Below are 25816 nucleotides of genomic sequence, written 5' to 3' on the forward strand. Positions count from 1 at the left end.
TACCAATGCTGTGGCAGATAAGGTAGCGCAATTAGAGTATAGCAATATTTAATTTTACGCTTCTATTTTTATATATAGCATATACATATGGATATAAGAATATAGATTTGGAACCTGACTAGGTTCTGATATAGAGTGTACGAGCAGCCTATCTCACTTCAGACTAAGCTTGGCTTCTGAATTATTTGCTTAGTATTGATTCTCACATATTGAGGACTCGCAGGCTTGCATTGGCCAGGAGGGGTGTGCAATCCCAATCTCCACTACCAAATTTGGTGACCATGCCCTCAAGTGCTAAAAAGCTTAGCAATTGAAGCTCTTTGCAGTGCTTGAATGTTTCAATTACTGCTTTAGAGGAGAAATCAAAGCAAATAGATCCTTGATCACAAGACACTCTGGTGCTTCGGACAGTTTTCTTGATATGCTCTGATTAGTCTAGGTGTCATAGCCAAAATAAGCTTCCTAAGCCAGTCAATCTCCAATTTTTTTCGAGGTTTTTTACTTCTATATTTTGTACTCCCTTCTATTTGAACTTGTAAGCAAGATATATTTACAATTTTTATTTCATATAGTGTCTTGCATCCTCCTTTTTCTTTGAACTTATTGGAGAACCACTTAGCTGCAAATTAAACCAATAATTTGAAGGATTGTGTTTATTGATGTTTAACACTAGGGGCTAGGGCAAGTAAAAAGACTCCTATGTGGCAAGCCTCGTATATAGAGTATAGAAAATCCCTACATGGCATTAGTGGCATCATTTTGGGTAGTGGGAATCTATCCATTTGAAGGTGCAATTGTAAATTAAGCTTCTTGCCGGTGATGGGTTTTGCAATGGAGGTGAGGGCTAGCAGCTCATTGTATTTCTCTCTGTTGCATCCCATTTTTTCTTTCTGTCTTTCCTTCCACTTGTAGTGTCATTGTCTTAAGTTTACCATCTTCCCTCTTTCTTCTCTGAAAGATGGTTAGATCACATTCCCCGTGCGCAATTTTTTTTGCCATCTAATACTCTGTCCAAAGCTTGGTTGCAAAATGGAGGAGTTTGATAATTTTCTGGCCAGTAAAGACTGAAGAGACATTGTTAAGGGGTAGGAAAATTTTGATATTTCATTTGGCTAGCTCATTTTCCTTTCCATTTTCTCTCATTCATTAGGCAGATTTGTATTGGACCTGATTGGCAAACACCTGGTCTTCTCTTTTTCCACCCCTTTTCAGTCTAACCAAATAGAGGAAAAACCAACAGCCAACCATATTCTCTCCTCTTTTTTCACCCAAACCAAACAAATCCTAGTCGTTATTAAACTTGAAAATAGGAACTAGATTCAATCATGTCATCGCTAATATTAGAAAGCAGAACTCAATTCCACAGGATTTTTTTAATATATTCAAAGTAGGTAGGTAAATCTGAACATCCAAAATCCATTACTGTTAAGCTTGCTTTGTTCCCAAGTTACAAGACTATAACACATAAAAGCATTGCCACAAAATATATGCACAGGGTCTTAAAACCATATCATCATCCATCTGAGCCACAAGATCATCCACTGAATTGAGGAACAAGCAGTATCTTTCCAATGTGACCGCTGTTTTCCATGAGCCGGTGAGCCTCTGCTGCATCAGATAATGGGAAATACTTACATATCACTGGTTTCACCCTGCCTGCAACTATAGCAGGCCAAACATTCTTCTCAACCTCACTAACAATCACTGCTTTGTTTTCTGGACTCCTGTGTCGCAAACCAGCCGCTACATACAATATTAAGAGAGAGAGAGAGAGAGAGAGAGAGAGTAATTATATGCTTGAAAAAAAAAGCATTGAGAAAGTATTTACTCAGGAAAAAAAAATCACTTCTCAATACCACATTTATCCAACACAAAATAACTTTTACCATCAAATGTGGAGCTATAAATAGCAGTAATGCAACATGAAATGTAAAATAGAAACATGATGAATAATTAGAAGATAATGAAAGATGATGAGAGAATAAAATTGCATAATTGTGAATGCAAAAGAATCCTAACAAAATGAACAAAAATCAAGAAAAGTCTTCAAAGCCTAAATTAAAGAGGTTCATTTATTGTGAAAACATTAGGGAACCTAAATTCCTTGATGTTTTCGATAGATTTTTTCATCCACCCTCACCCCCTCCCCCCTCCCTCTCTTCTCCTTTTCCTCAACCCAAAATTAAAAATACTCATACAGGAAATCCTTAATAGGAACTTCCAAACTACGATTTCCAAAACTTAGAATGAAACACTTCATTTTTGGACACATTTTCTGATCCCCCCTCCCCACTTTTTCTCAACCTAAAGAGATAAATGCTCATACTGACATACCTGTTAAGAACAGCCAACAACAATTTACAGAACTTAGAATGTGATCTAGAGATGGTTTTCTAGACTCTTCCTTAGAAAGTAATTTATGGTAAATACAGTAACCCCTTGATGGCATAATTTTCTTGGTACCCAGCAATGTTCACGTTCTAGTGACGTTGCATCCTTCAAATAATTTACCATGGCATTGTTGGTCAGTAAGTTTACCCAATATCTATATTATGTAGCTTGGTTTACACAGATCATACAATCCAACACAAAGAGCTACATTTCAAATGCCATGTTTTACTTCCCATAAATGAATATATTTCTGTCATGATCATGGTTGAATGATCATGGCAGAAATATATTGATATTTGGGAAGTAAAACATGACATCTGAAATGATTGAATGATTCAGCAGTTGTACATATTATATAACTTCAAACAAAAATGAATGAGAGATAGCAAATTCATCCTACTCCTAAGCTATGGTACTAAGACCTGATATCAAGTGTCATACATTGCACTGTGAGGCGCTTCAAAAGCAGAGCACGGAGATCGACCTCTGTAACAGAGCCACCCATAGTTCCAATAATAAAAAGCCTCCCATCAAAATTTAAGCTTTCAATGTTTTGCTTTAAGTAGGATGCTCCAATATGATCAAGAATAACATCAACTCCTGCCATTGAACATTTAGTTAGTTGTTCTTTTTGTTATCACCTAATAATCAATGCAAAAAGAATAATGAAAAACATTAATCTCTATAAACATTGAGGAAAAGTGAGGTTTTAATATTAAAGAAAATACCTTTTCCCCCTGTTTCTTCCTTCACCCTTTTAACAAAGTCCTCCGTCTTGTAATTTATGCACACATCAGCTCCAAGATCCTTGCAAACAGCTAATTTTTTATCACTCCCTGCCAATCACAATCTAAAAATGTATGAATACTAGGAAACCAAACTTATGCATTAGAAGAAAAGTGATACTGGACCTGCAGTAACAAACACTCTTGCTCCATAGTATTTAGCTATCTGGATTGCAAATGTACCAATACCACTTGAGCCCCCATGAACCTGAATTTTAATATTCATCAGTTTTGCATTGGAGGCACCATGTTGCAACAAACAAAAAATATAGAAATTATCATTTTAAGCTTGTATCATGCATAAATTATCGAACCATTTGTAAATTGGACCATAAATTATACTAATTATCATAAAGGCTCAGAAATTACCAAAAATGTTTCTCCTGCAGATAACTGACTCATCATAAAAACAGTTGACCATACAGTGCATGCAACCTCAGGTAAGCTACCAGCATCCTTGACAGAAACACCAGGTGGGATAGGAAGAACTTGTCCATCCGGAACAGCAACCTTCTCGGCATACCCTCCTCCACCAAGAAGAGCACATACCTAAATATATACCACGACTAGTTAATTTGATACGGTGTACTAATACTATGCAATTATATTAAAATGCTTACTCTATTTGTAAGCACCCTCAAAGAACCATACTATAGTGCTCAACTCTCCTATACTCTGATTTATAGAATCAATTAAGCATTGCATTAACAAGTGGCTGACCTACCAAGAAGTGGGATGTAACACCAGAGATTTTCGACTTCTTATAACTTTTTAATTGTAAGGTAAAGCTGAGACAGGTTTTGAAGTCAGATCAGAAAATGTAAGTCGTGGAAAAACATTTTTCATGGTCAACAGAAAACGACCCCAATATGGCAGACGTAAAACGTTTTCGGGACCATCACATACTCAACAAACCATCACAAATAAATTCTCCACCCACATAAGTGTTTTCTAGCTGATTTTCAAGGTCACAACCAAACACGGGACAACTTTTCTAGAAAATGTTTTCCAGAAAAATGAGCCTTTGAAAACAAAGGGAGGGATTAACCATTTTAGAGTCATCTTATATCAACCAATTATATTGTAACTAAAGAGACTATACACATGAACTTTTTAATAAATCATATAACTTACTTAAAAAATACTTATATATAGTTTTATAAATCGGCACATAATGGATTGAAAAAAATAACTCAAAATGTTTAGAACTAAACTTTTACCAACTAACATTAACAAACCCAATATTCCATATTTCCTTCTCATTCCAAGAGAAAGTAAAAAACTCATACAATGAACATGGGAAATGAAAATAACAGACCTGATCACCGATTTTCCAGCGGGAAACGGATTTACCAAGGGCCAGGATGGTCCCAGAACATTCAACACCAAGGTAGTGACTGGCACCCTTGGGTGGTGGGTACACGCCACTCCTCTGAACCGTATCAGCCTGGTTGAGCCCCGAGGCCTCGACCTTGATGAGAACCTCGTCGTCTTTGAGTTCTGGCTCATCCACTTCTTGCAGTTGCAGCACTTCTGGCCCCCCCGGACTGGTTATCACTATTGCCTTCATTTTTTTGGGCGTTGACTTCACACTTTACACAAGCTTTCGAGTTTGGAGTCTTGGACTCACTCGTTTGGCTAAAGTTAACGAGCACTGATTAGTGCACTTTACCTAACACACTCACACTCAAGGGAAAGTGTGTGTAAATTTTGTAAAATGCAAAAATCTTTGTTACACACTCAAAAACTTGTCTTGAAAACACGACAGGATATCAACTGACACACTCTTGTTGCACACTCCCGTCCCATAACATTGTGTTTTGAACACACAACAGTAGGGGTGGTAAAATTTGGCACGACTCGTGAACCCGACACGACACGACACGAAATTAGCAAGTTATGGGTTGAGGCTTAACGGGTTCGTGTCATATTCGGGTTGACACGGCTAACCCGTTTAATAAATGGGTTAGGTTAGTGTTGAACACATAGAACCCGTTTGACCTGTCTAACCCGTTTAATTAAATGATGTTTTACCAATATACCCTTCAAACTTTAGGTATATAAACTTATTAGTTGTTGTGATTTATTTTCTTTGACATATTGTGATTGATTATTTGTGATATTGGGATATGCTTTAATTTTGAATGATTATTTGTGATGCAGTTACTCGTTAGTTCTGAATTTTATATTAAAAATATTTATTTGTTTGTTTTTTCATTAATTTTTATTTTTCATTTTGATAAAATTTGATAAACAGGTCGACACGACTGACCCGTTTAATAAATGGGTCGTGTTAGGGTTGAGGAATCTTGACCCGTTTAATAAACATGTCGGGTTAGTGTTGACCTATGTAGTCGAATGCTCATGACTTGACACGACACAAACCCGACACGCGAACACGAATTGCCACCCCTACACACCAGGATATCAGCTGACGCGTGCAAAATCTTTGACATTGTGTAAACCATTGTGCATTAAGAAATGTAAAAGACAGTCCCTACGTTACTGAATGTTGCACACATTGTGTGTGTATGTACACACACACGGTGCAAACAACTGAAAATAGTGATTGTAAATTTTCAGTTCTTTGCATGCAATGTGTGTACGTACACACTGTAACAGCTTGATGGTGCAATTGTAAAGCTTCTTGATGGTGATGGGTTTGGCAATGGAGGTGATGGCTAGTAGCTCATTGTAATTCTCTCTATTACTTCTCATTTTTGCTTCTTTCTTTACATTTGAAGGGCCATTGTCTACATTTACCATCTTCTTCCCTCTGTCTTTTATGAAAGATGGTTAGATCACATTCCCTGTGTGCAGAAAACAAAGCATGGTTGCAAATTGGAGGAGTTGACAATTTTCTGGGCAGTAAATAAAGAGACATTGAGCATGTATGAGCAAAATTGATATTTCATTTGGTTAGCTTATTTACATTTCCAATCTCTCAATAATTGGGCAAATTCGTATTTGGGGACCTGATTGGACTTTACCAATTGAGCTCATTGAAACCCAACCCTATTCAGTGCAGCCAAATAGATGAAAAAAACCAACACCCAACTATTTTCTCTCCTCTTTTTTCACCCAAACCAAACATACCCTTAAATACTTTATTGAACTTTAAAATATGAGCTAGATTCAACCATGCCATTTGGTACTATTAGAAAGCACAAATTCAATTTATTCAACATAGGTAGGTAACGTGGAACGTCCAAAATCCATTGCAGTTAAGTGGCCTCGCTCCCAAATTACAAGACAAAGACACATATAAAAGCATTGCCACAGCATATATGCACAAGGTCTTATAACCGTATCAACCATTTGAGCCACAAGAACATCCACTAAATCAAGGAACGAGCAGTATCTTTCCAATATGAACGCTAGATTCCAGGAGCTGGTGAGCCTCTGCTGCTTCCGATAATGGGAAATACTTGTATATCACTGGCTTCACCCTGCCTGCCACAATTGCAGGCCAAACATTCTTCTCAACATCACTAACAATCACTGCTTTGTTTTCTGTACTCCTGTATCGCAAGCCAGCCGCTACATACAATAAAAAAGAAAAAAGAAAAATACAATAATTATATGCAGGGAAAAAAAAGCATATACTAAGAAAGTGTTTATAATGGGGGGGGGGGGGGAATACTTCTCAATAGGACATTTATCTATACAAAATTACTTTTACCATCAAACTTGGAACTATCCATAGTAGATATGCAGGATGAAATGTAAAACAGATACAAGTCAAATAATTAAAGGATAAAAAAAGATGGTGAGAGAATTTGCAAAATTATGAATGCAGAAAGAATCCTAACAAAAAGATGGACAAAAATTAAGAAAAGTCTTCAGAGACTAAATTAAAGAAACATTTAGTGTGAAAACATTAGGGAACCTGAATTCCTTCATGTTTTGGATAGATTTTTTCATCCTCCCCCACCCACAAAACCTCGTTTTCCTCAACCCAAAAAGAAGTATACTCATACAGGACATCCTTAATAGGAACTACCAAACAACTATTTCCAGAAATTAGAATGAAATACTTCATGTTTTGGACACGTTTTCTGATCCCCTCCATGCTTCTTCTCAACCTAAAAAGAAAAACACTCATACTGGACATACTTGTTAGGAACAGCCAACAACAATTTCCAGAACTTAGAATGTGATCTAGAGATGGTTTCCAAACTCCAACTTAAAGTGTAATTTACGGTAAATATAGTTTCCCCCTTGATGGCATAATTTTCTTAGTACCCAGCAACATTCACATTCTAGTGATGGTGCATCCTTCAAAAAATTTACTATAGCATTGTTGGTCAGTAAGTTTACCCAGTATCTATATTATACAGCTCGGTTTACACAGATCGTACATTCCAACACAAAGATTCTCAATTCAGATGTCATGTTTTACTTCCCATATATCAATATATTTCTGTCATAAATCATGCTCATGACAGATATATATATATTTATATATAAGAAGTAAAACATGACAACTGAAATGGTTGAATGATTCAGCAGTTGTACATATTATATAACTTAAAACAAAAAAGAATGAGAGATAACAAATTTATCCAACTCCAAAGCTATCATTCTAAGACCCGATATCAAGTGTCATACATTGCACTGTGAGGCGCCTCGAAAGAAGAGCACGGAGATCAATCTCTGTAACAGCTCCACCCATAGTTCCAATAATAAAAAGCCTCCCATCAAAATTTAAGCTCTCAAGGTTTTTCTTTAAGTAGGATGCTCCAATATGATCCAGAATAACATCAACTCCTGCCATTGAACATTTAGTTAGTTATTCACCTCATTGCAAAAAGAATAAAAATAAAAATATCAATCTCTATAAACATTGAGGAAAGAGGTTTTAACATTAAAGAAAATACCTTTTCCACCTGTTTCTTCCTTTACCCTTTTAACAAAGTCCTCTGTCTTGTAATTGATGCACACATCAGCCCCAAGATCCTTGCAAACAGCTAATTTTTCATCACTCCCTGCCATTAACAATCTGAAAATATATGAATACATGGACACTAAGCTTATGCATCAGAAGAAAAGTGACACTGGACCTGCAGTAACAAACACTCTTGCCCCTTGGTATTTCGCCATCTGAATTGCAAATGTACCAATACCACTTGAACCCCCATGAACCTGAAAATTTAATATTAATCAGTTACACATTGGATGCACCATCTTGATAAAGTCAAAAAAGATAGAAATTATTGTTTAGAGCATGTATCATACACAGTGGTTAATACTATCAATCACATATGTTGTTACCATAGACATTTCAGATTTCACGTGGGAATGAAAAAATTTAAAAGAAAATTGTGTATTATAATATTTAACACAATAAAAAAAAATAAAAAAGCTGCACAAGATGGTCCAGTGCTTTTAAACAATTTATGATTGGGACCATAAATTATGCTACATAATCATAAAGTGAAATTGGAGAAAGTGGGCTTAGAAATTACCAAAAATGTTTCCCCAGCAGATAGCCGACTCATCATAAAAGTAGTTGACCAAACAGTGCATGCCACCTCTGGTAAGCTAGCAGCATCCTTGAGAGAAACACCAGGTGGCACAGGAAGAATTTGTCCAGCTGGAACAGCAACCTTCTCGGCATACCCTCCTCCACTAAGAAGAGCACATACCTATATATTATGACTAGTTAATTTGATACAGTGTACTACTGCTATTCAATCATGTTAAAAGGCCAACTCTACCTGTAAGCACCATCAAAGAACCACTCTACAGTGGCTCAACTCTCGTATACTCTGATTTATATTAGCAAAAAAGTATTGCATCATTTTGATGGAAGAATAGTATTATAAGGCTTAACAAGTAGCTGGCCTACCAAAGAGTTTTGGTGTTGCGTCACTAAACCCATTAACTTATAATTACATTACTGTATCCAATAAAATAATTTAATATCCCTATCTGTTTTCTCTTCTCAATTTTAAGCTATAAAGACACACAAAGCCTTAAATCCTTGGTCATGACTTTCTTCACCACAATTAAAGCACTGTAAAATACAAAATGAACCAGAAAAGTCCAAGGAACATGTGCATGATATATATTAGTTAAATGATTAAGTTCGACCTGCACGTAAGAGAAGTGTTGCAATATTAGTTAAATGATCAAGTTCTTCATCTCAGAGCTTAAGCTTTTTGAACCATTAATAATTTATCATATGAACAAAACTTAAGTACAATTTCTTAAGTGCAATACATTATGTTCCCCATTTAAATTCAAACAAGTCTACATTGATCATAATAGCACAATCACATTATCTTTCCAAAGTCCAAGGAGAATTATATTCAATTATCATAAATAACCATTAACCAAACAAAACTAATTTATGGGTTTTGTCTCAGATTCTTCATTACATGAAACCTTCCAAAACATTATTCTGAGAAAAAAGAAAAACAGAAAAAGAAAAACCCACTAGACCTCAACCAAGCTGAATTCAAATACTTCCCTCAACTTATAATTACATTACTGTATCTGATAAAATAATCTAATTTCCCTATCTGTTTTCTCTTCTCAATTTAAGCTACGAAGACATACATAACTTTCTTCACCACAATTAAAGTACTGTAAAATACAAAATGAACCAGAAAAGTCCAAGGAACATGTGCATGATATATATTGTTAGAATATTAGTTAAATAATTAAATTTACCATTTTCTAATGACTTAAGCTTTCAGCACGATCAGTAATTTATCATGGCATCATAACAAGTAGTTTGAGATCGTCTCCACTAAACCTTCCATTTAAAATATAATGCGTTCGACCCGCACATGAGAGGAGTGTTGCAATATTAGTTAAATGATTACATTCATCATCTCATAACTTAAGTTTTTTGGACCATCAATAATTTATCATATGGACAGAACTTAGGTGCAATTTCTTTCTTATCAAAAAAAAGAAAAAAAAAAAGTACAATTTCTTAAGTGCAATACATTATGTTTCCCATTTAAATTCAAACAAGTCTACATTGATCAAAATAGCACAACCATATTATCTTTCCAAATTCCGAGGAGAATTATATTCAATTATCATAAATAAGTAAATAACCATTAACCAAACAAAACTAATTTATGGGTTGTGTCTCAGATTCTTCATTACATGAAACCTTTCAAAACATTATTCTAAGAAAGAGAAAAACCCAGTAAACCTCAACCAAGCTGAATTCAAATACTTCCCTTAAATTTTCGACCTTTAAACACACCCAATATTCCATTTTTCCTTCTCATTTTCTCATCAACCAAACAGAGCACCCAAAAACAAAAAATAAAAAAACCCATCACACACACAAAACCCAAGAAAGAAATGAACAAACTCTCACAAAAACCTTACCTGATCGCCGATTTTCCATTTGGAAACGGCTTTACCAACAGCTTCAATGGTCCCAGAACACTCAAGACCAAGGTACTCGCTGGCACCCTTTGGTGGTGGATACACACCTTTCCTCTGAAACGTATCAGCACGGTTCAGCGCTGTGGCCTCGACCTTGATGAGAACCTCATCGTCTTTGACTTGGGGTTCATCAACTTCTTGTATTTTCAGCACTTCTGGGCCTCCAGGACTGGTTATCACTATGGCCTTCATTTTTGGTTGGTGGGGGGTGTTGACACGGTCACCGATTTTTGGAGTTTGGAGATACACCTTGGTTTGGGTTCTTTATCAAACAGCTATTAAATTATTAAGATTCATAGCATAGTTTCATTTTTAACTACAAAAACAAAAAAAACAAAAAAACAAGAACAAAAACGAAAACTTTAGTGAATGTTTATCAAAATCATAGCCAAGTTCACTAGAGTTGGTTTTATTTTAAGGTGTTTTTGTTTTTGTTTTTTTCCTAATATTTTCATGTACTTTATATAAAACAAGTTGGCTAAATTTGACTTCTTTCCTTTTCTTTTTTTTTTCTTTTTTTTCTTTTTTGTCTTTTGTCAACATTTTAGAGTTTTTTTTTTTTTTTTTTAAGAATTTCAACCTATAACATCCGCTCTTGATAATAGCTCTTTATCATCAGACTAAAACACCAATTAGTTTTTGGTATAGGCGGGAATTGAACCTCAAATCTTCTATTCAATCATAAAAAATTTTACTAGTTGAGCTAATTAGAACCCACCTAAATTTGTCTCCTTAATTATGAATGAAATGTCACTTTTTTTGTTGTTGAGGGTTGCATGAATGAAAAATATTATAAGCAAATATCCTTACATAATGTTACTTTTCAAATTAAATATTTAATTCTTTTTTTTAAAAAAAAGTTTACTAATTTATACAAATCTTTAAGAATAGGTATCATTTATCACCCATCTCATGGAAGAGTGTAATTTTATTCGTTGTTTGATTTTTTTTTTCTTTAAAATAAAATATTTCATTAAAAAAGTCATACAATAAGTGGACTTAGTTTTAACTATTACATTTATACAAATCTTATAAATAAAAAAAACTTTAAAAAAAATCCACTCATAAACCCTGAAGGAGGTTAGGTTTAATTTACCATTTACTTTATATAGTTTATCTAATATCAAGAAATAGCTAATTTAAGTTAACGTTTAATTTATACATATATATATATAAAATGTCAAACTAGTTAAATGTCAGAGCCTGCCACAGTAATATTCTGACCTGGTCGGCAGTGTGCTGTAAACGAGAGAGAGCAATATAATGAGCCCAAAACTGCAAACCAGCCCAAGACCCTTCAAAACCAACCCATCAGTGCACAATACACATGCATAGGACGAGACATGAGATTTGGATCAAGAAATTAGTGCAAGACTTAACTCAAACAGAGTTAAAGGCCATTTTTGGTTTGAGTGATTTTCGTCACCAATTCTCATCACCCATTACTCACTTTTCGTGAGACCCATATCATTTCAACTTATTTGGCTTGATTTTCTTTTTCGCTTTTCATCACTCATAACTCAAAAATATGACTTAAGAGTGATTGAAAATATGAATAGATTTTTTGTGTTTCTGAATTATGAAAACTGAGTTACAATGGCTTTAGTACTTATTTTTTCCCTATATTCCAATAACTATCGAAGTATCAAACATTTCAATTCCCAATCCTTTAGACAACAAGTAGGTATTCCAAATTCAATTCATTTCTAAGTTCCATTGGTGTATCAATGTTGAGCAATAACAAATTGAAATTCCTTTTTCCTTGTTGAATTGCACAAATTTAGAGTTGCATTGATCTCAAAGGGAATAGATTTTCAAGAAGCCTACCCTCATGGATGTGAGAAAGCATGTCACAAATTTGGTATTTAAGCCTGAAGTCCAACATTACAGTGGATATATTCCTAAAAAATAATGCTTTCTACCAATTCTTCACTCCATAGATCTTGCACATAACAAGTTTTCTGGACTAATTCCCCACTGTCCGGCAATCTGAGTACTTTGGTCTATGATAATAGTAGTTTTGCTTAGAACCATAGTCTATTACACAAGCATACAACAATATTATTACAAAGAGATCTTGACTGCTGCAGCAATCTAATGCCATTGACCTCTCTGGAAATAACCTTACAGGTAGAATCCTTGACGAGATAACAAGCCTCTCTGCGTAAAGTATCTTGAATTCATCCATTAATCTAACTAGGATCATCCTGAAAGGTTATGCTTCTATGCTAGCATCGGACATGGATTTGTTACAAGTTTTTGGAATTGAGGCATTGGTACTTTCATTTCTGTGATGACATCAGATATAGGATAGCAGTAATAATTGCATTTAAAGTTGTTCACTTGAGCTGGAATATGTATAATACAAGTTTGCAGCTGGAAAAACATTGTGAGCTGTTTGTTACTAGGGTCAAGCTTTACGCTCCGTTTGTTTCGATAGAAAACTTTGTGTAAAGATAATTTTTCATGTTTTCTAGTATTTAGTAGCATAAAAAAAGATGAGTCAAAGAAAAACTATATTTGATCAACATAAAAATGTATGGTTTATTTTTAGAGATTGTTTTCTAATAAATTTTTTTGGAAAACAATTATATCTTACAGAAAACTAAATAAGGGAAGTTAGGAGGTTGTTTTTCAACTCATTTAAAGTTGCTACCAAACATTAAAAAATGAGATAGTTTTATAGAAAATATTTTTTGAAAAATAACTCATTTTCTAGAAAACGTCATTACTGAAACAATGGAATAATGCATAAAACTATGGAATAATGTTATAGCCACAAATTATTGATGTCGCAAATTTTTACTAGTTCTCATTTGAAAACAACACTATTTTACTTATCAATAATCTTTCACTACATCAGCAATTTGTAAAATAATTTGTGATTTTAGCATTTTCCAAAACTATGAAAATATAAGGTATTACTTAAATGGATTATTATTATTATTATTTTATTTATTTATTGGGGTTTTAAAGAAGAAAAATAATATGAGACAAATGACTAAAATTAGCCCAAAATTTTTTGGGCATCTGCATAATCACACTCATTTGAAGCTAATGTCTATGTTAGCTGCAATATGTACACAAGGCCACACTTAACTGTGAAGCAGCAAACCTTTAAATCTCCACTCTATCAATTCCACTGTCGTCTTCATTCTCTGAGTTGAACTCCCCCCGAGAGATCATATTCATGAAGGTCTTTGTCGCTTGGCCAACAGCATGAGAAGTCTTCTTTGCAGCTCCAGCAACAACAGGTTGCAAAGAGATGATGGGCAGGCTCGCTCTCTCTTGAATCATTGCTGTATCATACAAACATAACAGTCCTCAATATAGGAAAGGGGAACAATATTAATAACCAGAAACAAAATTGAAAAGGAGATTTGGTGTTCAAGAGAGAGAATGGGGGGTGGGGGGGGGGGGTGTTTGAGGTAGAGGAAGAAAAGTTGCAGCTCCAACATACAGATAGTTTGCTGGCGAGCAACTGTGCCAATTTGTCGAATTCCAGCTTCTGCTGCTTGCACAGCTTGAGTAGATTTGCTGACCCCATCAGCTATCTCTTGGCTGAGCACCAAATGGAATAAACATATATTATTATCAAAGCATCATCGATGAAAAAGCGGAAGTGAGAATTATACAAACCTAGAGTACAAGAATCATTTCCATAATAAACTATTCAATTAAGAAGCAAAGAAGAGTTTTACCCAGCAAGATGGGGCTACAGGACTCCTGGACTTTTCTCTGGACTATACATATATACCATATAACCCTGAAGAAGGTCAGGGTAACAGAAGGGTTCCCGTTTACAATTATGAGACCCAAGTAACAATTTAAGGAAGGTCCTTTCAGATTACAGAAGGAAGTCCATGTATAGCTTATGATAAACATGTGCAACAGAGCAAAAAGAATTATGGTAATTTACCAGTAGCATTCCACAAAACAACCAAAAATTGAAATAAAGGAAGAAATAAAAATTAAAAGGATAATCAAAAGTAGGGAGCTTATAATCACCTTAAATCACTTAGTTCCAGTGTAAGGTCGCTGATTTCCATGCCAGATAGCCTAATGGCAGCCATAGTACTAGGGAGCTCCTCACGAGCTGTATCTGCTAGCTTTGAAAGAGATGTTGCAGCTCTCGTCATTGCCTTAAGGATATAAAGGACAAGCAGATGCATAAGAACCAAATGTTTAAAGGGGAAAAAAAAACTTTGTCATCAAACTTCAGAAGATTTAGATATCTACAATTAGAATCTACTAAAATAAGAGAGATGGGAGAGAGAAAGGGTGGGGGGGGGGGGGGGGAGAGAGAGCAAGAGACAATCCCACACATCAGAATGAAGCAGATAGAAATGCATAAATAAAGCTTTTCAATCTGACAAACCTTATAATTTCCAAATCATAATCTAAATAACTTGAAAACCTCTTCAAAACATGAAAGGGAGATGCTTTGCACAATTCTTATGCTAAAAAAAAAATTAGCTTCAGAGTTATTAGAACACCATCAACAGATTATGATACAAGAATAAAGACAATTTTAAATGTCCATCACAATTGCAAGTCTCAAATGATCAAATGTGCAAGAAACAGATCGCAAATTGAAGTCTGATAAACATTATTAATTTCCTGATCAAGTATGCAAATTTTAGGAACATGAAGTATTGGCCACATAAAAATTTAAGACCATCTAGAATTCCTATATCTGGGACATAAAAGAAAACTCACATTATTATGTCAGACCAGATAATCAAATGAGGGCATAAACCCAACACAGATAGCAGCAGTACCTCCAAAATTGAGACATTATATGATACTACCCGCAAAAAATTTCCTGACATTGTTTTCAGGCAGTAGTATATCTGAATATCAATAATTACAACCATATCTTTACAACTCTGGACTTTAACATTAGAACCTAAAGATCTTAGTGTTGCCCCTAAAATTTATAGATTCACAGACTAATCAATATAAATAATCAGATCACTTAAACAGAAAATATTTGGACATGTTTGAGGAAAATATTATCCAGAGAGCATCAAATTAAATTTAACGTAAACAATACATCAAAACCCTCAGCAAGTCCACCTATCTAGCAACCGAAAAGCCAGTTTTCACAGCATAGCCCCAAAAGCACCATGTACGGAGAGCTTCTTCATTACTATGCACCACCAAAGCTTCACATTAATGTTGGCCAGCCAACAGTGAGCATAAAGTAAATTAAGCAACATTCTTTTTTTTGATAAGTAAGCAACATTCTTATCACCCAAGGACGTCATTTGACTAACTGATTTACCAATTTCTAAAAGCTTGCCCCAAAATGCAGCACCAAGGGAGAGTTTTTCCATTACAACACCACAGCTGTGAGACAATATATTTCTGGAGATAATCTACAGTGGCAAAGCCAACCTTCTTACAATTCGAGCACCACAAGCATTTCTCAAACCATTTAACAACCACCAGATACGTCTCAACTAAGAGGTAAAACAGAGTGTTTTTTTTTTTCCAAAGGAAAAAGAGGGGGAAGGGGGGGGGGGGGGGGGGCAGCAGTGGGGAGGTAAGTTTACAAGAATCAATCGAAAAGACAAGACTATAAAAGGAAGATGAGTAAAAAGCCAAAAATTCATTACAAGACACAGCTTGAGTGGGATTCTAAAAAAATGAGTGTTGAAAAGCACACACTAAGACACAGATATATAGATAGACATCTTAACCAAGATATAAAACAGTGTGGTGAAATCTAATTATTAGAAAGAAGAAAGTTATGGAGGAGGTGTCGAGCAGAACGTTGGTGAGAGATATGGAGGATGCATATGCCTCAGGTTTTCGAGCAAGAAATAAATTTCCTAATAGCTTGTTAATTTCTCATCTTTGATTTGCTGATGATAGCAATATTTTCTGTGACATAAATGCAAAACACCTTCTTTTTATAAATCATTATTACTTATAGAGAGAGAGAGAGAGAGAGAGAGAGAGAGAGAGAGAGAGGCCTAAACCAATGCCTCATACAATAAAAAATGACACTCAAGTTTTCTTCTCTAGGAGACATGATACAAACGTTAAAATCTCAATTTTCATACCCATAATTTAGAGTGTAAACAAAACCTACCAAGAAAAAAGTGTAAAATGTGAAAACCGACAAAATTTCAAATTCCTAATGATGCATTAATCATTATTTAAATACTCATGCACAAACACAAAGTGGAATAAACCCTTAACTATTAGAAGGTAGGGTGTAAGCAAGCTTTGCCTAGTATATCATTTTTTGATTTAGGCAATCAAAATTAGAAGAATATGCATACCTACACAAATTAGCACCTATTGTTATCTTACATAAACCAGATTTGACACTATTCATCTTCCATATCAGACTGATATAGAGCATGTTTCTGTATATCATGTGTTTATAAACAGTTAGTCTTGAAACAAGGAAAGGTAGAGTTGTTACTGGCTACTAAATCTATTGGCAAAAAGAAGATTAGGTGGTTACTGTGTAGTGGCGGGTGGATCGAACTGTAGCACTTAGCTGAAAAGAGCATAAGAAAGAAAGCAATTAATTATAAAGGAAGCAAAGCATCTTGTTGCCTATTTCAGGCTTAACAAGGACCAAAGGCAAAACACCTGATCAGCTTCTCCGGGCCCAAAAAGGCAACAAGGTCAAAAAGAGGACGGATGAAGATGGCAGCATAAACTGGGTAGTACATAGTAACTGTCGAATTTCTAAGTCACTTAAGTGCCATAAAACTTATAGAAATCATTAGAACAAACACTTAACCAGTAAACTATTATTTATCCAATCTAACAATCTAAATGCAAAAGAATCGGTAGTCAAATAGACAAAAGTGAAACCTATTAAGTCTCACACATAATGCTGGAACATGCAATATAAAGAGATTCTTAACTAGAACATAATGTCAGACATAAGACAACTTACATATAGTGTTGGGACAGCAGCAATAACAAGACTAGTAAATGCCACAGAAGTCTGCACAAATTGAAAATTATTCATGATTATTAATAAGAGAAAATTAACAAAAGCCATAGTCAATTAAAAAAAAATAAGCTAGCAAGTATGACCCAAAAAACAGAATGCTTAGTGTCTACTACAAGTTTAAATCAAAGTGTACTCAAATCATGACCAATTTTTGTCATATACACATATTCCAAAGATTACCAAAAAAAAAAAAAATCAATTAATTCTTAGATACATAACTACCTGCAAATTAGAATGGAAGTAACATAGCTTTCAAGATTTTAACAATAATCATTTTACTGCTCATAGTAATGTCCAACTTTCATTGAACTACTTCAAACTTTCAAAAGGTAAGTCATTAGCTGAAAATGTTTTCCACTCCCTTGTATACTCCCAATAACATCATTGCTGTTTTCATTTTTCCCCCTCTAGGGACTATGAGATTACCTAAACAAATTTGATTAGTATGAAGTACTAAATTTTGTTCCTCAAGAATAGATATATCTTTATGGTTATGGGTTTTCAATTGGACAAGTCATTAGAGTTAAAACCATTGCTACAATATACATAAAAAATAAAAATAAAAACCAACCTCCCTTAAGATATAAGGAAATGATAGTGACCCCCAAATTTTTGCAAAAAAGATAACCCCCTCCCTGAGATTTGTGGTAAACATAACAAATACCATGAAATGCATATTTTGAACTTTTAGTAACCAATTTAAACATTCCTCTTTTTTTGGAGAATCAGATAAGAAGGGGAAAATAAGGATTTCATCTATAAGCCAAAGGAAAATTAGGAACTTCATCTCTTAACCAAAGCAAGATACTACACAAAAATAGGGTAACTCAAGGGTGAAATAGGAATTTCATTTGTATATCTTTATATTTATAAAAACGTTAGGAAGGGGAGCTGTAAATTTTGCAAAACTTTGGATGTCATTCTCATTTCCTTATAAAACCTGTAATTTGTTGAAAAAGTTAAAATCTTGTCATTAAATGCTTCATCTTGTTCTGAATAGCGATTAATTTTCACTTCCAATACAATGAAGAATCAAAATGATCCATTATTATATTCTAATGGGTCAACCAAACATGTCTTAAAACAAACAAAGAAACCCCATTAAAGCTATTGAAGGCTGCAAGCCTCACAACACAATTAACACTAAAAAACTGGAAACTTCGTACCGTGCAGGCAATGAACGCCAATAGCAAGAAGGCTTGGTCACTCAAGCTCAATTTGACAACGTTGGCTGGAAGAATGGGGTTCCCCACTTCCACATTCCATTGGCTTTGTGAATTTTCATCTTCAACAATGGTTTCTTCAGTCAACACCTCCTCATCCAACCTACTATTCTCCAATTTGGCATTGGATGATTTAGCAGCACGGGGAGCGCAAAGCGCAACTAATCTGGATGGCTTAGAATGGGATGATTTCAAGGATAGTATGGTGGGCAAAGTAAAGGGTTTGCAAAATGTTGTAATTGGATTTGGATTCTGATTCTGGTTCTGATACTTTGGCTTATAGTTAGAGGATGCGTAGGCACAGGCACAAAATGGAGCAAATGGGTGTGTGGAATTAATGCTTATAAGAGCAAATTTCATTGTGAAATGTGAATTCTAAGAGCTAACAGTGAATAACAAAACCCCCAGTCATTCAAGCTTGATGTCACCCATGTAATCAACAACCTGAAAACAGATTCAAGAAACCCAAAACATAAAATCTCAACATAGGAAACGCAGTTTGCAGAAGTGAAAACATAGGACAAGAGAAGCAACAAAAGGAGTTCATAGATACAGATTTATTTTGTCGATAACACACCCAAAACATAAACTTAGGAAAAACAAAAAAAACGATGAAACAGTTATAAGAATTCTCACACTTACTCGCTACTACTAGTTTCTAGTCTCTTCTTCAAACTCTGTCTCTTCTTAGAATGTTTGAAGTTGCACTGTCTACTAATGAAAATGTAAAATGAATTTGTTTTGTTTATTTTTAAGTGGTGAGGATTTTTTTTGTTTTTTGTTTTCTTTTTCTTTTTCTGAATAAAGATTTTTCCTTAAACAGAAGCTGAAAAAAGCAACGCAATACAAACAATAAATAACGAACGGGCCCGAGGCATTAACTTCAGCTTCTCTATTAGGTCAATTTTAACTAAAAAACAATTTAACCAAAAAAATAATAATAATACATGTATCCTTTTTGCTCTTTTCTTTTTATTTTTCTTTTTTTTGAATTTACGTTTCCCCTAACTCCCTAATATATCTCACGGTTTGTTTTTTTTTTTTTTTTCATATAAATTTTTCTTTATTTTTGAATTTGAAAGAGCATATAAATTTTTTTTTTTGAAAGAGGATATTTTTTTTATAAATTTTTTTTTGAAAGAGGATATAAAATAAATAAATAACACCCCTATTATAAAACTGTTATTGTAACTTCGGTCCAACAATTTGGTCCATTTCGGTCCTATTTGGTTAACTTGGTTCTATTCAGCCCATTTCAGTCTTATTAGGTCCACATCAGTTCTATTCAGTCCTCTTTGGTCTTTTTCATCCAAATTAGTCTTATTTAGCTATGTTCATTCTATTTTTTCCACTTCGGTCCATTCAGTATTATTTTTTCCACTTTCATAATATTCGGTTTAAATTAGTCCAGTTCGGTCTACTTTGGTCTTATTCGGTCCAATTATTTCTTATCTGTCCATTCGGTGCCCTTTTGTCTTATTCAGTCCATTCTATCTACTTTGGCTCTATCTGGTCTAATTCATTCTTATTCGGTCTATTCTATCCACTTTAGTCCTATTCGGTTATTTCGGTCTTATTCTATCCACTTTGGTGGTATTGGTCCTATTTAGTCCACTTCGGTCCCATTCGGTCGATTTGGTTCTATTCAGTTTACATTGGTCCTATTCGGTCCACTTCAGTTCTATTCAGTTCACATTAGTCTTTGTGAGAGAGAGTTCTTTTACCATATGTTACATACTACGGTTGGTACTAGGAAACCTACACTTTCATATAAAACATGAAACTCAAAAACCCTAAGCAAACCAACTTGAAACTCAACAACAAACATTTAAAAAAAAAACACTTTTTCATCCCAAAAACAAAGTTAATTAATTTTTTAAAAATCCTACAACCATATCACAAAAATGTGAAACAAAAAAACCCTAAGCCCTCGTTTGGGAGGAGTGAATGTAATGGAATGGAAATGAATGAAAATAATAATTTTAGAATATTCTCCCCTTCCCTTGTTTGGGAGTTTTGATAAAGTGAATGGAAAGTCTATTCCCTTATTTAAGAGTTTAAGTGAGAGGGAATGGAATAAGTAAAAGGGAACATTCATTCCTCTTCCCTTAAAATCTCAAATTTTCATTCTCCTCGAAATTGGGAGGAATGAGAGGGAATTGAATTAGATTTAATGAATTTTTTTTACTTAAACTCTCAAAATACCCCTATATATTCAACGCTTTATTTTAAAATAAGAGTATAATAGTAACATTGTCATAAAATGAAATCATTCAATTCCCTTTATGTTACTCCCAAATAAGATTACTTACATTCCATTCATTTTCATTCATTTATTTTAAAACATCCACTCAAGGTTACTTAATTCCATTTCATTCCATTATTTTTCCATTCCTTTCCCTTACTTAATACATTCCATTCCTTTTCATTCCCTTATGATCATTCCATCCTATTCCATTTCAAAACTAAGCAAACCAAAAGTCTTTGAATTAACATGAAACTCAACAACAAACGTGAAACCCAAAAATCCAAAAACCCTACACTTACAATCCAAAAACGGTCACAACATCTTCTTTGTTGCTAATACCTAGCCACCCATGTGTAAGCCACACTAATAGTAGCTCCACTATTGCTATAGTTTTTTAGGGTAACCCATTGTTCTGTTATATTTTTCTATTATGTAATCTTTTCTTCTTCTTTTTTTATGTTTCAATAATTTCTTAGCTCTAAATCTATTCTTTAATTTTTGGAAGTTTTAACATTTAAATTTTTGGATGAATTTTTTGCACTATTTGAATCTGTTTGCCAGATTTCAACGACTATAACTATGGATTATTCTTTTGAAGGTATCTTTCTCTTATATCTTTCAGCTGTGTAGTCACAGTTTTTTTCTTTTTATAATTTATAGGCTCTAAATCTTCTTATTCTTTTTTTTTTTTTTTGGAAGTTTTAACATTTGTAGCAGATTTCAATAAAAGGTAACCAAATTTTCTCTTCTATTTCTCTATTTTATATCCACATATGTTTTAACATCTAAATTTTATTTTTTCAGCATATGTTTTCTGCAGATTTCAATAAGTTTAGCCATAAATTATTCTTTTGAGAGTAACAAGTCTTTCTCTTATATTTCTCTATTGTGTAGTTATATATATATATTTGTAATTTCTATGGACTAAATCTTCTCACTCTTTTTTTTTTTTTGTCCTTTGGAAGTTTTAACTGCCAAATTTTTGGGTTCATTTTTTGTAATAATTGAAACTGTCTTGCAGATTTTAGTAACTATAGCTATGAATTATTCTTTTGAGGGTAGCTCATCTTTCTTTTATATTTCTCTTTTGTGTAGTCATATATATATAATTTGTATTGTTTCAATACTTTATAGGCTCTGAATCATATGATTATTTAAAATTTTTTTTTTAGCATTTTGAAAGTTTTAACACCTACATTTTTGCGTTAGTTATTGCAATATCTGAACATGTTTAGCATATTTCAATGGTTATACTATGAATTATATATTCTTTTGGAGGTAACCTATTTTTCTCTTATATTTCTCTATTGTATAGTCATATAAATTTTGTTTTGTTTCAATAATTTCTAAGTAGTGAATCTTCTAATTCTTTAATATTTTTTTGTCGGAAATTTTAATCTCTAAAACCAATTGGTAGATTTTTTGCAAGATATTGCATGTTCAAGCAATGACTTCTTTTTCAAATCATAATAAATATTGAAGTCAAACAAGAGAAATTTATGCAATGCTATAGTTTCATAATCAATTTAAGATTTTATATAATTATTTTAGTCTACTACAAAAATAGGTAAGTTCCCGTGCATAGCACGAGTTTGCCACTAGTTGTTTATAAAGTCTAGATCGATTCAATGTATATTTGATGTAGGATTCAGGACACTCCTAATTTATAGCTATAATGTCCTCATCAAGGCCTACATTGTGGGAGTAATGTCTCTTGCCCACACAAGGTTACTAGGTTGGCTTTAATTACATTTAAAACAATCTAAAAAAGTGTTAGCTACATATGTGAAATACCCCAAAAGTACTAATCTAATTATAGTTGGGGCTTCTTGTACTAGTCTAATCATAGTTTGCTAGCATATCCCAAGAAAGACAGACTTCACTAATTCATTGCTCATTCACGTCAGTAATCAAGTAGTTCACACAAATAAGAAATGCAAACACCAGATTTTAAGCAATAATAATAAAGAATAAGAAAAAAAAAGCACACACAAATTTGCTAACGAAGTCAAAAACCAAAGAACATTTTCAATGGAAAAACCACTTTGAGGACTTAGTCCCATATAATTTAGGCAAAAATGCACTTTTGGTCCTTATATTTTGGCCCGATTCTTGATTTGGTCCCTAAATTGATTTTGCTCCTAGGTTAGTCCATAATTTCAAAAAATCGTTTTTATTTTGGTCCCTACCATCAAGCCAGTAACAAAAAAATCTGAGGTGACAAACCGAATACACTGTGTGTATAGTAAATATTGACGTGGCTAATAAAATAATATTAAAAAAATTTATTTGTCATTTTTTAAATGCCACGTATACTATGCACACGGTGTATTCCTTTTGCCACCTCAGATTTTTCTGTTACTAGCTAGATGGCAGGGACCAAAATAAAAAAGATTTTTTGAAATTAGGGACAGACCTAAGAGAGAAATCAATTTAGGAACCAAATCAAGAATCGGCCTAAAATGTAGGGACCAAAAGTGCATTTTTACCTATAACTTACAAAGGAAAAAACAATTACAATAATCTACTTACAAAACCTTTATATAACTAAACTTTTTTATTGTAACATTTGTGAATGGCCAACTTACCTCCTACAGTACTACGATTAGACATGGCAAAATAGGTGGGGCGGGTTGGGTCAAACGGGTTCAGGTCAATCAGGTTGCTGGTCAAGTTTGGTTGGGTTGACTCGTATTTTTCACATGAATTTTTTTTTATTTTAATAAAGAAAACAACATGTATTTGCAATTTAGAAAGTCATGCAACAAATTATTTGATGTAAAATGCATTACTTTGAATTCACCACTTATATCAAGAATAAACTCAATTAAACTTATTAATACTTATTCAATAATTTTAAAATTATACAAATCCTAACATTGCTATCTAAAACAAAATAACAGAAAGATAAGTAAACAAATACACAAGTTTTATTTCTTCACAATATCAACATCCCAAGATATAAAAAATAAAAATAAAATTACAAATGACTTATGGATAACTCATTTGACAAAGAATAAAAACATATAAGAAATTTACAATCTTGAAAATAAATTTTATAATCTATTATCAATTGTGGTTGGCACTCTATTTCAATTTGAGATATATATTAAAGTTTGATTATTTACTTATTTATACATGGTCTCTTTTATAAATATCATATCATTGTTAAGCAACTCACACTCTAGAAAATATCATAATTTATTTTGAAAAATCGTTTATTTTGGACATAAATTGTTACAAAAATAGGTCTAAGCATTCATAATTTATGCTAATTTGATACTTTGGCTTAACTATTTTTCACACTTGTGAATATTTCTCACGCATGTCCACAATTTTAAATCTATGTTTTTAACTCTGTTGTAACTAAATTATCTTGGCATGTACTTTGCTATTTGATATCTAAAAATCTTTACTCATTACAGAATGCTCAACCATTCAACTTTCAACTAATTTGTATGCAATTATGTAAATGTCTCAATTGTTTTGTTAAAGCTCACAACAAACAATTAAACCAATATTGTCTTAATTTTATCTTTTTTTTTTTTACCCAAAAAAAAAAGTTATAAAAAATGGTTGGAGTTTGGGTTGGGTCGGTTCGCAAGTTGGGTCGGGTTGACCTGCAAAAAACATGGGTCGGGTCATAGGTCAACTCATTTTGTTTCGAGTCAAAAGAATCGGGTTCAGGTCGTGTATTTTTCAGGTTGGGTCAGGTCGGGTCAGAAAATTCTGATCTATTTTGCCATATCTAACTACATTAGTAACCCAAGAACTTTTGAAATCCCCCAAAGCGAATTGCCTCCATGACTCCTTGTCCACATATACTAGAACCTCCAGCACTCCAAGTAATCTTCTTGAAGATTTGTTGCAGTGAACTTATTAATGCAAATATCCCTATGATTTCAACAACCAGTTTAGAGCACAAGGTGTATAAGAACATACAATGGTTTTTCTTGTTTTTGCTATGGGCACAAAGATGACATTTCTCAGTTTAGGCTTAGGAAGATAGGAACAGAAATAGATTTGTTTAGTTTTGGTATAGCCGTCTTTCTTGCCTCTAAGATTTGTGCAATAATTGGTTTCACATTGGTGCATAGAGTAGGGTAAATTTGAAAAAAAAAAAAAAAAACTCTTCTTTTATTGTTGCAAATTAGGAATGCAACTTGTGGCAATTTCGTTGGAGTAAAATTGTTTGATATCTTGAGCGAGGTTCTCAAAGTCAGCACAATTGTGCCAATTTCAAAAAATATATTTTTCATTTTATAAAAATCCAAATTAAGTTAAAGCGATGCCCCATTTGAAGCCCTAGTTGTTTGATTTCCAATGAAATACATTTCAATCTAAAATACATAATGGTGCAAAAAGATATATGTAAAGGATCAACTATTCATCTTTGAATAAATCAAAATTATGCCGTCTTTAAGTAGTCTAACAGAGGCTTAACCCTAACACAATTCTATTGATACAACCCAAATTTTATATGTCTTGCACAAAGATTTGCCAACACATCTATATATGAACCTTCTACTCTTCTTTTATCATATATCTATATATGAACCTTAACAAAATAAATTAAACATACTTGACCAACACACCAAAAAATTTCAATAATTGATGGCAACTACTTTTAAAAGAAATCATAATGTATAAGAAATTGCCTTTTACATAGGTCGGAAGTATATGAGTGTTGAACAAGTAATATGAATATAGTATAAATAGTACATTGGGTCTAAGCCCATTAAGCTTATATTCTAACACCTGCCATTTG

At 33.5% G+C, this 25816-nt stretch overlaps 3 protein-coding genes across 5 annotated transcripts; all 3 read right to left on the minus strand.

The window, feature by feature from the left end:
• Positions 1-1314: 1314 nt before the first annotated feature.
• On the minus strand, positions 1315-4904 carry LOC142634114 (uncharacterized). 2 transcript variants are annotated; one of them, XM_075808393.1, is made up of 6 exons: positions 4495-4904; positions 3546-3725; positions 3303-3384; positions 3120-3227; positions 2833-2991; positions 1315-1743 (listed from the first exon to the last, which is right to left on the minus strand). In XM_075808393.1, exons 1-6 carry the CDS (start codon positions 4744-4746, stop codon positions 1535-1537), a joined length of 990 nt encoding a protein of 329 aa, XP_075664508.1. In that variant the 5' UTR covers positions 4747-4904; the 3' UTR covers positions 1315-1534. The 2 variants fall into 2 exon arrangements, with proteins under 2 accessions (XP_075664508.1, XP_075664509.1); XM_075808394.1 differs by having other exon boundaries at positions 1550-1743; positions 2814-2991; positions 4495-4875.
• A 1427-nt stretch (positions 4905-6331) lies between these two features.
• LOC142636398 (uncharacterized) lies at positions 6332-10979 on the minus strand. The gene is made up of 6 exons (XM_075810607.1): positions 10533-10979; positions 8645-8824; positions 8240-8321; positions 8057-8164; positions 7788-7946; positions 6332-6716 (listed from the first exon to the last, which is right to left on the minus strand). Exons 1-6 carry the CDS (start codon positions 10782-10784, stop codon positions 6520-6522), a joined length of 978 nt encoding a protein of 325 aa, XP_075666722.1. The 5' UTR covers positions 10785-10979; the 3' UTR covers positions 6332-6519.
• A 2537-nt stretch (positions 10980-13516) lies between these two features.
• LOC142633997 (uncharacterized) lies at positions 13517-19749 on the minus strand. Of its 2 annotated transcripts, none has more exons than XM_075808259.1 (6): positions 19443-19749; positions 18744-19244; positions 17518-17568; positions 14601-14734; positions 14053-14153; positions 13517-13891 (listed from the first exon to the last, which is right to left on the minus strand). In XM_075808259.1, the coding sequence occupies exons 2-6, from the start codon at positions 19158-19160 to the stop codon at positions 13710-13712; spliced, it is 885 nt and encodes a 294-aa protein (XP_075664374.1). In that variant the 5' UTR covers positions 19161-19244; positions 19443-19749; the 3' UTR covers positions 13517-13709. The 2 variants fall into 2 exon arrangements, with proteins under 2 accessions (XP_075664374.1, XP_075664375.1); XM_075808260.1 differs by having other exon boundaries at positions 19437-19628.
• Between the last annotated feature and the right edge of the window lie 6067 nt (positions 19750-25816).

The sequence above is a fragment of the Castanea sativa genome, chromosome 5 (assembly GCF_040712315.1).
Source record: "Castanea sativa cultivar Marrone di Chiusa Pesio chromosome 5, ASM4071231v1".
NCBI lineage: Eukaryota > Viridiplantae > Streptophyta > Magnoliopsida > Fagales > Fagaceae > Castanea > Castanea sativa.